Source organism: Ictalurus furcatus, chromosome 3 (genome assembly GCF_023375685.1).
Source record: "Ictalurus furcatus strain D&B chromosome 3, Billie_1.0, whole genome shotgun sequence".
Classification (NCBI taxonomy): Eukaryota; Metazoa; Chordata; class Actinopteri; order Siluriformes; family Ictaluridae; genus Ictalurus; species Ictalurus furcatus.
In genome coordinates this window covers 22,508,037-22,524,087 of record NC_071257.1, presented here as the reverse complement: position 1 = coordinate 22,524,087, position 16,051 = coordinate 22,508,037, and the positions used below count along the sequence as shown (strand labels likewise).

Here is a 16,051-nt window from a genome sequence, read left to right as displayed (position 1 = left end):
TCGTTACCTGTATAAAAGACACCTGGGAGCCAGAAATCTTTCTGATTGAGAGGGGGTCAAATACTTATTTCCATCATTAAAATGCAAATCAATTTATAACATTTTTGACATGCGTTTTTCTGGATTTTCTTGTTGTTATTCTGTCTCTCACTGTTCAAATAAATCTACCATTAAAATTATAGACTGATCATTTCTTTGTCAGTGGGCAAATGTACAAAATCAGCAGGGGATCAAATACTTTTTTCCCCTCACTGTATACACACATATTTTATAGTGTATTTTATACACTATCTTACAACCTTTTATAAACTTTTCTCTGTAAATCAGTGTGAAATGGTATCATATCATTAACAGTATGCACTGCTATGATTTACATTTACATCAGCTCAGCTCCACTTTGTCATTCATATAAAAAGTAGTGGGACATCTTGGCTCCCCTGCACACTGCCCTAATTCAACACCTGCCCACATGCACCTTAACGTGGATCTGATCTATAAATGTGGCTTAACAACTCACAAGATCCTTTAGTATGCTAATGATTCCAGTTCTAGATCATAAGACTAGGGGTGGGTATTATGACAAAAATATTATGATACCTGAAGACGTATGATACTCGATTTTCATCATGATATACAAAACTGCCAAAAGATGAGTGTTGTATTAAAAAATCCCTGAAGTTCAGCGATATGTTTATAAATGTATACAAAAATGTTTTTAAACACTGAAGATGAGGGGGGAAATGTACAAGATGTAACATTTTACAATCTTCATCTAATCCACTACTTCCAATCAGAGTTCATAATTGTTATAAAAATGCTCTCATGGAGAGAGAGAGAGAGATAGCTCATGGAATTATATTGTGATAAATTATATCACAATATCATACTGTCATTTTGCCCAACCCTAGTGGAGACACCTTGGTCCACTCAACAGAGAGGCTTATGAGATTATTATTATTATTATTATTATTATTATTATTATTATTATTATTATTATTACTACTACTACTACTACTACTATTACTACTACTACTATTATTATTATTTTCCATGCTGAGTCTCAAACATGCTCATTTCAACTTAATATAAAAACAGATGCAACTTACTGAAAACAACATATATACAGTAAGGAAATGATGGGACAGCAAACAGATGGATTTTGAAAATACAACTTTATTTTTTGCTGGAACAGGTTAATATGGTAAGTGGATATGGTATGGTGTAGAAAAGGCCCTGTCCCTGAGGCTGATCTGAACACTGCACTAGCACTAGCGCCTGCCAACAGACATACATGTGTGGGTCATTAGCCACAGAAAATCATAACCATGAAGATCAATAGATACTCCAGCTTTCAAAAATGAAGGTGCCTCACTTTTAGGTAGTAATTTTGCCAGGCTCAGTGCCTTTAAAATGTTTCGGTGGAGGCAAAGGGACATCTGCTTTAATTATAAAATAGTGGATATGAAAATAAGACTGAAAAATATTCTTGCTATTACAAGTAGTGGAATTGTTCACAGAAACAGTTTAACCTAAATGTTATGATGATGTTAAGAACAGTTGTAGCCCTGTGACAACACTTAAAAAAAACAATAAGTACACAAAAATAATAATTACACTATTGAAATATGACAACCTATATTAGTGATGCATAATGTAAAAACACACACAGTGGTCACAAACATTATGAATACATACAGAATTAAACAGCCGATGAGGTCTGCAGTCATGATTCAGTGGTACCGTGTCATTGTCATCTCACTACTGATACAAGAGCTCCTTTCCCTTTTTACAGTTCAGGAAATTTAACAACATAATTGTTAATTATGTATCTTCTTGAAATAAGGAGTAAATAAAATATAAAATTGTTCCCAATATTAATTAAGGGTTTAAAATATATATCCCCCTCCCAACTGTCTCCCAAGGAGTTTAAACAATTTCTCATTGTATTAAGTGGCCAGTAGATTGAATAATTAATATGGAAGATGAGAACATCTCCATTAATTTATGCCAATAAGTGTGATTATAAAGAAGAAAAGATTATTAAGGATCAAATATAGAACAGTTGGAACAAATTCTGAGGTAGACATAATATGGGGCAGGATCCATCTCAGAACTACCAGTAAATCATGTTCAGGAGATTTTAGAATTAAGACATGATTTTTTTTTTTTAATCTTCTAATTCGTTTTCACTTATAATTTAAGATTTTTTAAAACAACCGATTAAATTAGAAATTATTATAAATTCTAACATTAAAAAACTGAAAAGCTTTTTTTGTTATCCAGGTACACTTTCAAGTTTCATTAGATGATGTTGGAAATATGTATTTAAAAAAAAAAAAAAAAAAAAAAATGTTGCTCGGCCCATTTTCATATTACTCTGTAACATTAATAAAGTTGCACAGTTATCCGATTGTGATCAACACCAGCACAAAGAACGGACTCGAAATTAAAAGCTTCTTAACTTAAAACTTTACCATTTTTGCTTGCATTAGGCCACTATCTGTGACAACTGTACTCTGCAAGGCATTAGCTTGCAATTAGCAATAAAAAGTTTGAAAGGTTTTACTGATTTGTGTAATTGTACTTAAATCTCAATGAATGATTCAATCAGTGATAACCTGAGAGCTCAGTTGGAGCATTTACCTCCAAGAGTATGGCTGGAGGAATGTGAAATACATGAGGAGAAGCGTCAATAGACCTATATAACAGAAAGTGAAGATATAAAAACACACTTTTTTGAAAAATCAAACCAAAAAAAAAAAAAAGCTAACAGACCCTAAACCTTCTGCACTGACATTGATACCACAGAATTTATGGACAGATTTATCTACAGTAAATCACCTTGAAGAAAATACCCAAAGTGACTGGGGTTATATGGCTTGTGCGTTAACTGGAAAGAAGTAAATGAGTGATTGAAATGATGGGACAAAAAAATGCATATGCAAATGTGATGAGGCACAGACCCCAGCAGTCACACTAGACTCAGTGTGTTTTAGAGTTCCCATTCATGTGGTTCTTCTTGCTGGTGTAATGGTTTTTTTGGACATTATTAACATCAGTGCTATAGAGGCAGTCCAGGAAGCCGCATGATACCTCAGTCACCATTGACCGATCAGGGATGGTCTGGGCCATGCCATAGATTGCTCCCTAAACACAAATTCAATTTATTATCAATGAAAAATAGAAAACATGTACTATTTTAACTTAAAGAATTAAGTAAGGTATGCTGTTTAAGGTAAATAATCCATGCACCACAAAGTCTTTTATTCTTCTTATACCACAACAATTTTCTGACCATAAAACTATTTTATTTTATAATAGAACAACACGCCACATATTTTAGCCATTCATAGTTACATTTAATGTTGTGGAAGATCAGTGAAGCTAGTTCGTGTTATTACTTCTACTATATGGCAAAACGTTTGTAGACACCTGACTATCACAACCATATGTGGGCCATCCCCAATGTTAGAAGCACACAATTGTATAGGAGGTCTTTGTATGAAGTAGCATTACAAAAAATTCTCTTCATTGGAACTAAGGGGCCCAAAGATGTTCCACTATAACAATGCCCCTTTGCATGAAGTTCCCAAAGGCATGGTTTGCCAAGTTTAGAGTGGAAGATCTCAAGTGGACTGCACAGAGCCCTGACCTCTACCCCACTTAACACCTTTGGGATAAATTGGAATGCCAACTGCGTCGAGGCCTCCTCACCCAACATCACTGTCTGACCTCACTAATGATCTTGTGGCTGAAGGAGCACAAATCCTCACAGCCATGCTCTAATATCTAGTGGAAAGTCATTCCAGTAGAGTGGAGGTTATTATAACAACAAAGGGGGAACTAAATCTGGAATGGGATGTTCAGTAAGCAAATATGGGTGTAATTGTCAGGTGTCCACAGACGTTTGACCATATAGTGTGTGCTGTAACAGCGATGAACAGACGGTCCCTCACTAGCCTCTTTTTTTACTCTCTCGAAATAAATAAAACACAAAAATGTGTCGTCATATTGATGACAAAACGTACAGTGTAAAGCCCTCAATCCTGAAGACTCATTCCAAATAAATGTGTAAATAAACATATCAGAACTTCACTATATAAACAATTACACAATTTTTTTTTAAACATACAGAAAATATGGAACATCCACCACAAATCCCCATGTAAGCTGTAACTATAGAAATTCTAAAGTATTTAAACAAGCACATGAATATAAACCTATGATTTTCCTTGCAGCTGAACTATTTTCAGACTATTTTCAAACACTTGATCAGTAAGAAAGAAAAACTCAAAAGCACTGTGGGATGCAAAATAAGACTCTGGAGCCGATTAATCTAGTCAGATGGGTGAAAGAAAAAAGAAAAAGAAAAAAACAACCCTGCCACACCAATGCCCTGTAATTATTCAACACCATCTGGCATTTCTTTCATTCTTTAACCAGAGACACTTTATTGGGTTATTTTCAAAGGTCAACACTGTTCTCAGGATTGGCTTTTATGAGTAACATCACACATTACTGTGTATCCTTTAGGATTTGTGGGTGTGCATTAGGTTCTACTTACAGATTTTAGACATTTTATTCTAGAACCAGTTAAACTTTGCATCCTACCAGAATTACTGCATGTTTTAGTGTCTAAAATGAATGATGGTACTATTTGGTAATAAGCTTATAAACATATGATGTTTAAACTCACCATTCCAGTGGTCTTCTCCTTTGGATTTTTCATGATTACTGCTACTTCCTCCCTTACATCTTTGATGAACTGCTCTGCAATGCCAGGCTGTGTGTGCAGCATAGTTACACAAATATGGATGCTGTGAACAGACAACCAGAGGTAAGATATACACCGAAAAGCAAGTTTGTTAGCCTTACTGACAACACCATTATTCCAAGAGGTTATCTAAATGGATTTACCTAGATGGGAACTGGAGAGTATTGAGATTCCAGCCCTTCAATGTAAGTGCATTGGATAAACGGAAGATATCAAATACATTGGAGCCTAAGGCCACCACTGAGACTTCTGGTTTACCAAACACGAACAGTCCCTCCACTTTACGGATTCTACGAAAGAAAACCGGTGCAAAATCAGTTCATTCATCACTATATACTGATAATGCAATGACACAAGGATGACACATGAGACAATATCATTGGCTTTATCCTGTCTGTCTTACCCTGCTGCAATAATTTGGGCTGTTTGAACAACCTTCTTGGTGGCCTCCACGTAGCCACTCTCTCCCATATGCATCATGGTGGCCCAGCAGGCAGCGATGATACCACCAGGCCGAGAACCAGCTATTGACGGAGATGCGTAAATTCCTCCCTGCCAATCAGGGGCTACAAAGTACTGGTAGTGGCGATATTTCTTGTCTCTGTAGATCACCACTGAGGATCCTTTGGGTGCATAGCCATACTATAAAGAATAAATCAAACGTCATTCTATCAAAAGCCAAATAATATACTGAAAATCATGTTATATGTTAACTGGAGCATTGTTATACAGTTCTCATTTTGGCTTTTGAGTTACGTAAATTATTAGGCTTACATTATATAACCTTTCAAACAACAATGAATAACTGGTTAGCACACTAATACTCCAAACCAGGAGAATACACTTTTCACTCATTTTACATTTCTGACCTTATGTGTGTCTGCTGAAATGCTTGTGACGCTTTTAACTCGGAAGTCAAATGGCTCCAGCTTGAACCCCGCCTTTTCCATGAACACTATAAGGAACCCACCCAAGCAGGCATCCACATGGAAGGGAATGTTGTACTTTTCTGCCAACTGAAAATAGTATAATAATAATTATTTCACAAACATATGTGTGATATCTAATATTTATTAAATGATGTGGAAAGCTTATCTCATTGCAAATATGAAGCAATATCTGAAAATCAAACTTTTTTTTTTACCTTCCCTACTTCCACAATGGGGTCTATGATCCCATGAGGGAACTGAGGAGCAGAGCACACCAGCATTGCTGTGTTCTTAGAGATGGCTCTTTTCATGGCCTGGATCGAAATAAAGCAAAAATTATGTCATTATTATTGATCACAAACACCTTGACATCTATCTGTTTATCATATGTAAACTTCAAACTGTACCTTCACATCGACTTTCATGGTTTTCTTATCCAAAGGTATATGAATTAGTTTCATTCCAAAGTAGTGCGCTGCCTTGTCAAATGCTGCGTGGGCACTTATTGGTGCAATTCTTCAACAAGGACAATTAGCACAACATAGACTTAGTTAGGATAAAACAGTTTTTACTTTCCAACATTTCTGTAGGATTTGTATACTTATAAAATCAACACATTTGACAAGGCACTATTTGTGTGGCAGCCTGGGAAAACCTGTCAGATGTAGCTGTAGATGAATTCTGGAAAACAGTCAAAAATGGAGAAAGATTGGGTTTTTCTGCCTACAACATGCTTTGACACCTATGCTTTAAGAAACCATAAATAAATTTCACCACAACACAATGTAGCAGTGATTTAATTGCTTTACCCTACCTATGATTTTTGCCTGCAGAGATCACGTTAGGTAAGAAGGCAGTTCATGTAGGTCAGTATGCCTAAATTGCACTTTTTTGTAAATACTAAATTCTCTTAATCGCTAACTTGCTAGCTAAGTGTTATTTCCTGGCTTACAATGTAGAGATGGCAGCAAAGAAAGTTGTTACTCTTGAATAAGAATTCAAATGCAAAATGTAGCCAACAGAAAAAAAAACCTCATTGAAGTAGTCTGCAATTATTTCAGCACAGATGTAAGACTGAACAGTTATCAGTAGAGTGAAGCGACAAAAATATTGTTCATCCATAAAATTTACCTCAAAACCACCTTAAAAAAAGTAGAAAATATTAAAATATCAAAAATATGAAGGGTTTCCCCAAGCTGCACACATTTATAGAACAAACAGTATGACTTCATTAAAAATGTGCTATGCAGGATCAAAAAAAAAAACAACAACTTTGGGAACATAGACAGTTAGTGACCAAAAAAACCCCACATACATCTCTGGATATTTGATTCCTCGCTCATAGGCCAGGTCTCTGTATGCTTTACAAGCCATCAAAATGCTCTCAGTTCCACCAGAGGTGACCTAGATAAACACACAAGCCATGCAAAGCAGATTTATTACATTTTCACATGTGTGTTGTGAAATGATACAGTATATATGTTTTTCCCCATATTGATTAAAATGGCCATATTGTAGCTGAAAATGAGCTGAAAAACTTTGGAACCATCTATATCTGCATGTGTGATTTTGAAAGTGACGGTACAAATAAAGTCTTGTATTTTAATACGCAAGCTAATTTTCATACTTGGTGCTGAATATTTGTGCCTCAAGATTAACATTCTCATATAGCTCCCATTTTTAGCTCTCCTGCTTATTATGAATGGGCAAGTTATTTTTCTTCTACACTTTGGTAGTGTTTTTGTGCCTAGCTTTCACAGTAATCTTGGTATCTGTTTATTTTCCTCTGCAGTTCTATGAAAGGTAAACATTTTCTGTTTTTAGGTCTTGTGAAATCTGTTTTCCTGATCCTATTGACTCATAACCTGACTACAAATTGCTTGAGAGTTTGAGCCTGTTTAAATCTTTAATGCTTTAAAGAAGACTTTTTGACTCTTTGCTAATTGCTTACATGATATTTAAATCATATTTTAATGGGTTTACAATAAAAGAAATAATATATTTTTTAAAAACCACAGCCATAGAATTGTGATTTTAGATGAACTGTAGAAAAGTTGGTGTTTGAGCATCACTTTCCACCCAGAAACCAAGAGGAGTGAGAGCAAACTTTTGCACTCAACTGTAAGAGTCTGGAACTGAGAGTTTGGCTACAAATCAAAAATGGTTTGTCAAGTTTTTCATTAATAATGAGTCATGAAAATGAGCTTACTGTGCCACATGACTCAGGCCCACCACTGAAGAGAGAACATGTCATCCGCACCACCTCTGCCTCCATCTTTCTCACTCCAGGGAAGATGTCTGGGTGGAGGGGATTACTCCAAGCAAACTCACCATACACCTGGAGATCGAGAATAAAGAAGTCCATCATCAACATACTCCAATATTACCCATAAACCCAGTGTTAAAGCTTAAACGGGATGGAATTTTACCAAATCCTGCCTGAGATCAGTGATTTAGAAGTTTGTAACCACAAAGGAATCAAAGTTATTTAAATAAACCAGTACCTTCACCAGAAGGTCTGTAAGCTTTTCATCTCCCCAGTAGACTGCTCCTGAAACCTTGCCTTTGGACCACTGCACTTCATCTGAAACAAAAATAAACATGTTCATAGTCATTTCTGAGTATCCACTGAGTAATCCACTGAGTCACCAGGAAGGTTTCTGTAAAAGGGATACAATAAGAAATTGTGTTGATCATGAAACTGATTTTCATTTATTTGGTGAAAAGAATTCTCAGCAACATAAAGCACATACACATGCGTACGCATGCACATGCACACAACAATAAATACAGATGTATACCTAAAGCCGGTTGAAACTCTTAGATGAATTTTACAACATACTGTGTAATAACGTGTTCTCCAGATCATATTATATGATGAAGATCCTCTAATAATAGAGCTGTATGCATCAGTAGGTGTGATCTGGACTTGTGCAGAAAAGTGGGCTACAAAAGCAAACATTTTTCAAAGTGAGCATGTTTGTATTTACATTTTGCCATTGCTACTACTGTATTTGTAGCTGTCCCATTAGTTTTCATGTCATCCTATGCTGTCATCCTGTTGGTGGCTTTTAGATGAGCAGGGTCAACATTTTAAGATTTTAATTTAAAAAAAAAAAAAAAAATTCTGCCACTGCCAAAACTTCATGAGCTGACTTTGGTCGCAACAGCGCAAAACTGGCCACCAGTGAACATGTCGCATTATGCGTTCTAAGAGTGCTGATCAAGACTTATGACCAATTAATTATTTTATGATGTTCGATTGTTGTCTGTGGCTGGCAACTGTACAGTGTAAACATGGCTTAAGGTATTCTGCATTTAACAGAACACACTTGAAGTGACTCACTCAGTGACTGGTACTGCCTGATGCTCTCTAGGACTTGTTTCTGTGTAAGTCCCCCTGCTGGCAGGCACTTTGTGTAGCTCATTCCTTCCTTCAGCGTGCACAGGCTCATTGACATGTCATCCAGTGCCTTGTTCAGCTGGTTCTGAATCTTCAGAAGGGACAGAAAAAAAAAATAAGACCGATAAATAATCTACCCACAGTGCTGATCCATTTAGAGTGGCTTGGAGGTGAACAGGGATATATTAACTTTGTGCAATTAATGTACACTCTATGGTCAAAAGTATGTGAACACCTGAACAGCACACCCATATGTGGGTCTTCCCCAAACTGTTGCCACAATATTGAAGCAGACAATTTCATGAGATGTCTTTGTATGCTGTAGCATTACAATTTCCCTTCACTGAAATTAAGGGGCCCAAACATGTTCCAGCATGACAATGTCACTGTGCACAAAGTGAGGTCCTTAAAGACATGGTTTGCCAAAGTTGGTGTGGAAGATCTCAAGTGGCCTGCACAGAGCCCTGACCTCAACCCTACTAAACACCACTGGGATGAATTGGAATGGCAACTGTTCACCAGTCTTTCTTGCCCAACATCACTAATGTTAGCCCGATCTCTTGTTGCTGAATGGGCAGAAATTCCAGAAACCATGTTCCAAAATCTAGAGGAAAGCCTTCCCTAAAGAGTGGAGGCTGTTATAGCAGCAAAGCAGGCACCAACTATGCAACAGGATGTTCAACAAGGACATAGGCATCATGGTCAGGTATCCAGATACTTTTGGCCAGTAAGTGTATAAGTAACTATCTGGAACTGATATCCCTAATAACTAATTTACACATTCTTTAAAGATAGTACAATCAAACTTATATGTGATTCTGAAATTACAGTCTCTGCTACTAAGCTAAGGATAAGAAAAAACAAAAAACAAATATTCAAGTGGATATAATACATAATATTTCCAAGCAGCTGATGACCCAGATTACATCCTGACATCACAGTGTCATGATATAAACTGTGTCAAAAGTTCCACTCAAGCTGATGGGGATGAGTCAGAATCTGTTAGAGCAACAACAAGCACAAAATTGAAACCTCTTTTAGGGAAGCATTAAAAAAGTAGAACCACAAGGCACTTACAGATGTGCCAACAAATGGGATTTTTCTGATGATTCGAAAGCACTGCTTCTTGGTTCTAGACAGCAGACCTGTAGACCACCAGACAAACAGCAGAGCATGTGACATATTTTAGGAACAGATATGCTTGAACACCACAAAAAAAAAAAAACAACAAAAAAAAGGCAAAAAAAATGAAGGAGTCTGAAGGTTTAATATTACAGTACCAGGCCTGAATATCTGTATACAGATAGACTATTTATATATTACAATAAATAGAATAAACAATTCAACAGCCCCTTAGTGCACCTACTACATTAGTGCAGCTTATTTCCATTTTACAAAGTCCCCTTATTAATATGATTTGATTAAATAATTGCCTGATGTACAATAACATGTTACATAACAAGCTTATCTGTCAATTACAACATAGTGAAAAAGCTGAAATGAAGCATAATATGGTGATTAGCGAGACCAGAGAAATTATGCATAATTATGTAAATATCCAGATAAGTGCTGGCTGGAGACTATTTTTCACCATCTGTTAAAGTCTACACTATTGAGTGATAAAAATGCTACACTAATTCTATCAAATTAGTCTTATAAAATCATCTTGGACGCATTCATGGACAATTCCACTAGCAAGTGACTGAATTGACCTCAAAGATTTACTTACTCTCCTTCTGAAACAGGAAGCCTTTAAGCCACACTGCAGCAAGGGTAGACACCAATGTTGATGCGATGATCTGCCATGGCTCCAAATCGGCACACATCGAGTTAATGTAGTGCTTAAACTCTTCACAGTACAGCAGGAGCATCTCCTTATACACCGCCAAAGCACTCTGAGAACAAAATGAGCAATAGTCAGTTGAAAGCAATTCAGGAGCAGAATCCTAGGTTCGAGCCTGAGTTCAAGTTACGAACACAGAGAGTATGGGTTTCCTCTGGGTTCTCCAGTCTCCTGCCACTGTCCATAACATGCTGGCAGATGGGTTGATTGCGCAAAATTTTACATTTTTCATGCCTAGTGTTCCCAGTATAAGTTCCGGATCTAGATCCACCGTGACTAGGATAAAGCTGCTACTGAAGATGAATGAATGAACGAAAGAGTGAACACTAAAACATTTTGTCTGTTTTCATTCCTTGTTTACATAGAACTAATTTTAAACTAGGAGTGCAAAATTTAAAGCCAGGGTATTGGGCAGCACCTGAAAGGTCCAGAAACAGGTTCTGTTGCTATGGTCAAGAAAGAGCTCAAGAAACAGGTTCTGTTTCTTATCAATTACCAAGGACCTATGACCGACTGTGCAGTGCAATATCCAACTGAAACAGAATCATACGGCTTACGCATGCAAAAATTTTGCAAGATCGTTTATGAAATTCCAATGGCTATTTTTTCACAGCTAACGTTTTACCTTTTATTTTATTGTATTTTTTGTTAAGAATAAGAATTTAGTCACTATATTATTAAAATAAATATTTATATTTACTTTAAAATGACCCCATGTAGACCTCAAGGCTTTCATAAAGGCTGCACTTTGTGATATGCACGTCTATCTTTTTTTACACGCCTCATGCTAGATAATGCTGGTATGTTAGGCTGAAGGTTCACTGTATATTATCTAAGATAACCCCACTTTTGTGATTGTTGACTCAGTGTCAGCAAATAGTGCTATCTTGAATACCCATGGCTGACTTGCCCTTGCTAAGATATTTGATCAAATTAGAAGATTAGAGGTAAATGGTGCGTAATTACAATATCACTTAAAATGTACTACAGGAGTGGCTTGTTCAGCCAAAGCTAACCAGCTTTGTTTAAAGCTACTCCTAATTCTAGATACTTGGTGTCGTGAATAAACAAGCACACGTCACCAGATATCACCAACAGACCAAGTATCAGATCTCAAAACTGGTCAGGTTGCTAGTGTTTCTAGTAGAAACAAAAATGTGTACTGATGAGGTGTCTTCATACAGAAGCACAACACTGTCACTGCACTTTCACGCACTCCTCAACAGAAATGGAATTTGTTTTCAAATCACACATTACTTTTATTATTAGGATTGTATGAGAGATAATTAATCCTGAAGTTGTTGTAGTCCCTACCCGAGACCACGCCCAGTGAACAGAAGTTTAAACTCCAAGCTCAGACAAGCTTGACATGGTGAGCCAAGACTAGAAAGCAGTTAAACAGGTCACAGAAAACAACAGAAACACTTGACTGCAATGAACTGTGATTATGACTTGAAGAAAGTCTCCAAACACAACACAGAGGCTATGTGTGAATATGAGGTTACCACAAGTCTCTGGATAAATGTGTAGGTACAATATTAATTCCCCACAAAATCAACATTCTTAGTCCTCAAGCCACTACAAGAGGAGATGAAACCAGGCCTTCTATTGTGAAATTTAACATGCTGTCACAGAGCTAGTCACAGAGCTAGTTTTTGGGTTGCCTGTGGCAAAATTTCCTCAAACAGGATTTTAAAATATCCAAATAAATGTGTCCATATTTATAAGACACAATTATCTATACTAAAAAAAAAGGCAGATTTGTCACGTCTCCTTTGGTTTACAACACAGGTCAGCTCAGAAAACACAGGTCAACTCAGGCGTCACTGGTAATAAACAGGCTGATGTTAAACTATCTTTACAGAGCATAAGGTAAAGAGCAAGCAGAGGTGATTTTCAAGACACTATACAATGTCTGCTTTGCTCATAGGATAGGCAACCCTGACCTGGGTAAAGCAGATACTAAAGATCAACACATGAATAATGAAGAAGAAGAAAAAAACAATACAACATTATACATGTCTACTTTGTTAGATGCTATTTTTTTCATCAGTATATTGGTATAGGTAATTAACTGGTAACTCAGTTTACACACACACATATATATACAATGAGATGCCAATTGAATAGCTATATAGATTTATTTTGTTAAACTGGCAAATAAATGTATTTCCCACTGCATGTTCATGATAGCTTAGTTGATTTGTGGACAACTAAACAAGTTGGGAAATTTTACAAGATAGAAATTTTCTCCCGATACAGAATTGCTTACTTGCACCCTTGCTTGGGGAGTTTTGCAAGAAAATCTTTGCTGAGTCTCAAAGGAGATCATATTTCTAGGAAGACAACAAACTGTTAATTTAACACCAAGGTCTGTTTGTTCAGCATTGGTTAATGTCTGAATGAGCTAAAATCTCAGGTTTTCACTTTATAATTTTTCTTTGCTCAAAACAAGAATATCACAGAAGTCCTTTGTGTCTGTTCCTATTTGATTTACATGATACAGCCATGAATCAGTGTATGACAGAATAAACCATGATGGTCAAAACCACTGCATTACATAACAAATCACAAGGGCCTGACGAGCATGCGAAACTGTGCAGTAAAAGTAGATGTTCCCACTGACTTCATTGTATACTGGTTATAATAGCACTTCCTGTAAGTTTGTGGCATACACAGGGAGTTTCCTGATTGAGAAGCATACAATGAAGTGTTTCAATGGGACATTTCCCTCACCACACCTGCAGAAATGACCAAATGTGAAAGAAATATGAAAAAAACACAAATAAACAGTGATGTTGAGATAGCGTTCCTAGTAGCTTGAACCTAACCCATTTGTTTCAAGGCTCAATACTTTTGCACAACTAGCATGCAGGCTTTTCGAATGCACTAAGCCAAACTAGGATAGCTCCTGCTAGAACACCTATATGATCTCTACAATACACCCTCATAATAAATAGTACCAAATGTCTTGTTGTACTTGTTGTAGGGGTAGTACCCTCAAAAAACAAACAAAAACAACAACACAACAACAACAAACAAAAAACAAACTATTGTGCATCTTTTCCCTGGAAACATCCCTGCTGAAAACATCAACAACAACAATAGAAACCATCATAGAATTTGTAATGGTTATAATTGGAATTGGAATTGGAATTACTGGAATCTGTAATGATTCCTGTGGGTCTCTACTGGTAATTTGTTTCCTTCTATTGGTGGCATGTTATGTCTAGTGGACACCATAAACGACCAATAATAGTAATGGTTTTAAAGGTTAGCTGATGATTTGTAGTGGAAACCATCAGAATTTCTGTAAAGGTTTCTATTGTTTGTTTGTTTTTCAGCAAGGGTGGATATAGTGTAACATTATTTAAAGTACATAAATGGACCATAATTTGTTGTTTAGAGTAAATATTAAAAAAAAAAAAAAAAAAGGTACACAAGGTGTACCATCCCATCGACAAGGACATTTTAGTACAGTTTAGTAGCCTTTTCTTCTGATAGAGCACTTTAATCTCGACATCTAGTGAGAGGTGGATTGACTGGTTGACATCGAGGAAGAAACAGCTCGATACGGAGCTCAAACAAGAACAAAAACGTGTATTTATTGCTCGTGATTCACGGTGATGAGCTGCAGTGTGTCAGTCACTGACTTAACAGCTTGCAAGCTTATTATTACATCGTGCAATAATTTATGATTCTTTGCAGCGCTCTTCAAGAACTTAACACCAAGGATATCTAATTACTTTGACTATAAAGGTGGACATGTCCAACCAGGAAAAATAACAAACTAGTTACTTGTGTTTGTTCAGATGTGGTGTGCCGAATGTTTTGAAACTAATACGCACAAGTGACTTTAAAGACACTTACCGTGTAGTCCATGTTGCTCCTCAAGGGCAGCTCGAGAGAAAACAAGCGCCGTTACTGCTTAAAGAAGTATTAATGAAGAAGTCGATTGGTCAAGTCTTTTGTTCGCGCTGGGTAAATGCGATTGAGCTACATAACAATCACGGGCTCGACCTCAGGAAGTGTACACCGGTGGGCAGATCCGCTAAGCACAGATCTATAAGCCACATGATTTCCTCAGGCACCGAAGCTCACGCTAAACTATGAGCTAGAGATCCGTGCAGTGTCTCAACCATCTACAACGCCATCGAAACGCTTTGATCGCGTGTGACGTTGTCCCGGAAGATTGCTCGAACTCGTTTCTGCTTTTATGGTCTCTGTTTAGGTGCACAGGCTGTATATCACTTAAAGAGGGAGTCCAGTCGCTGGGGTTGTGAACACGTTCGAGCTGTAATCAGTATTATGGTTTTACTGCCTTCTTAAATAGTGGTAGAAGTGTGTTGTTCGTGTCTCTCTCGAATAATGTCTGGTTCTTTTCATTTTGGGTCATTTTATTGGGATGGCTGCATCTCTGTATATAACCTGAGACATGTATAGTCTTGTATTCCCCTCAGCAATAAAACTGGACTTCAGTGGATCATTCCTCATCCCTTCAGTGGATTCAGATATCTTTGTTCTGACTTTAAATACATTCATGAATTCACATCAACTATGTAAAAGATCTATAATTGGCTAAATATGTGTTGTGTTAGCTGGTGGTCATCCTCTTGGTTTATTTTGCCCTGGTTTCTTGCTGGATTCTGCTAACTCACTGTTCTGGAGTCAGGTTTCTCATCATTCACCATTCGTTCTCCTCACCAGATCAGGTTCTGTCACCCTTAACTGTTCAGAGTATTCCACAAACTATGCGGTCTAACCAAACAGCAGGCCTGTGGTTAAACGCTGCTGGAATAGCTGAGTGGTTGTTCTCTGTTGTACCACATGCTGTTCACTACTAAGCCTTCCAAATTAGCTGGAATACAGCTCCACATCTTCAACTGAACCCTTTTTGTAGACCAAAGACTAGTCATGGGAGGAGCACATGGGGCGCGTCTCGTTTCTTATTTGTGCATCCTCATTTCCTTTCCTCGCTTTCTTTCCTTGCATCTTAGCTCCACCCCCTTAGGATGCGAGGGAAGGATGCAAGGATGAGATGCGAGGGGAGAGGAATTGAAGCAAGTCGAATGGAATATCCTCGCTCTCTCGTCGTTCACTTC

General features: G+C 37.1%; 1 protein-coding gene across 2 annotated transcripts; it reads right to left on the bottom strand.

Annotated features, from left to right (window-relative positions):
- Window positions 1–1,155: 1,155 nt before the first annotated feature.
- On the bottom strand, window positions 1,156–15,420 carry sgpl1 (sphingosine-1-phosphate lyase 1). 2 transcript variants are annotated; one of them, XM_053621506.1, is made up of 14 exons: window positions 14,820–15,420; window positions 10,836–11,001; window positions 10,184–10,251; window positions 9,050–9,197; window positions 8,208–8,287; window positions 7,913–8,041; window positions 7,019–7,107; window positions 6,111–6,219; window positions 5,919–6,017; window positions 5,644–5,790; window positions 5,178–5,416; window positions 4,918–5,064; window positions 4,697–4,817; window positions 1,156–1,275 (listed from the first exon to the last, which is right to left on the bottom strand). In XM_053621506.1, exons 1-14 carry the CDS (start codon window positions 14,829–14,831, stop codon window positions 1,174–1,176), a joined length of 1,656 nt encoding a protein of 551 aa, XP_053477481.1. In that variant the 5' UTR covers window positions 14,832–15,420; the 3' UTR covers window positions 1,156–1,173. The 2 variants fall into 2 exon arrangements, with proteins under 2 accessions (XP_053477481.1, XP_053477480.1); XM_053621505.1 differs by having other exon boundaries at window positions 1,156–3,147; window positions 14,820–15,416.
- Between the last annotated feature and the right edge of the window lie 631 nt (window positions 15,421–16,051).

Coding starts and splice junctions, on each gene's coding strand:
- sgpl1 (XM_053621505.1), bottom strand. Junction 8,288..9,049: donor CAGGCAGTACCAGTCACTGA/GTGAGTCACTTC, acceptor TTTTTGTTTCAG/ATGAAGTGCAGTGGTCCAAA. Junction 8,042..8,207: donor TTACAGACCTTCTGGTGAAG/GTACTGGTTTAT, acceptor CTCGATCTCCAG/GTGTATGGTGAGTTTGCTTG.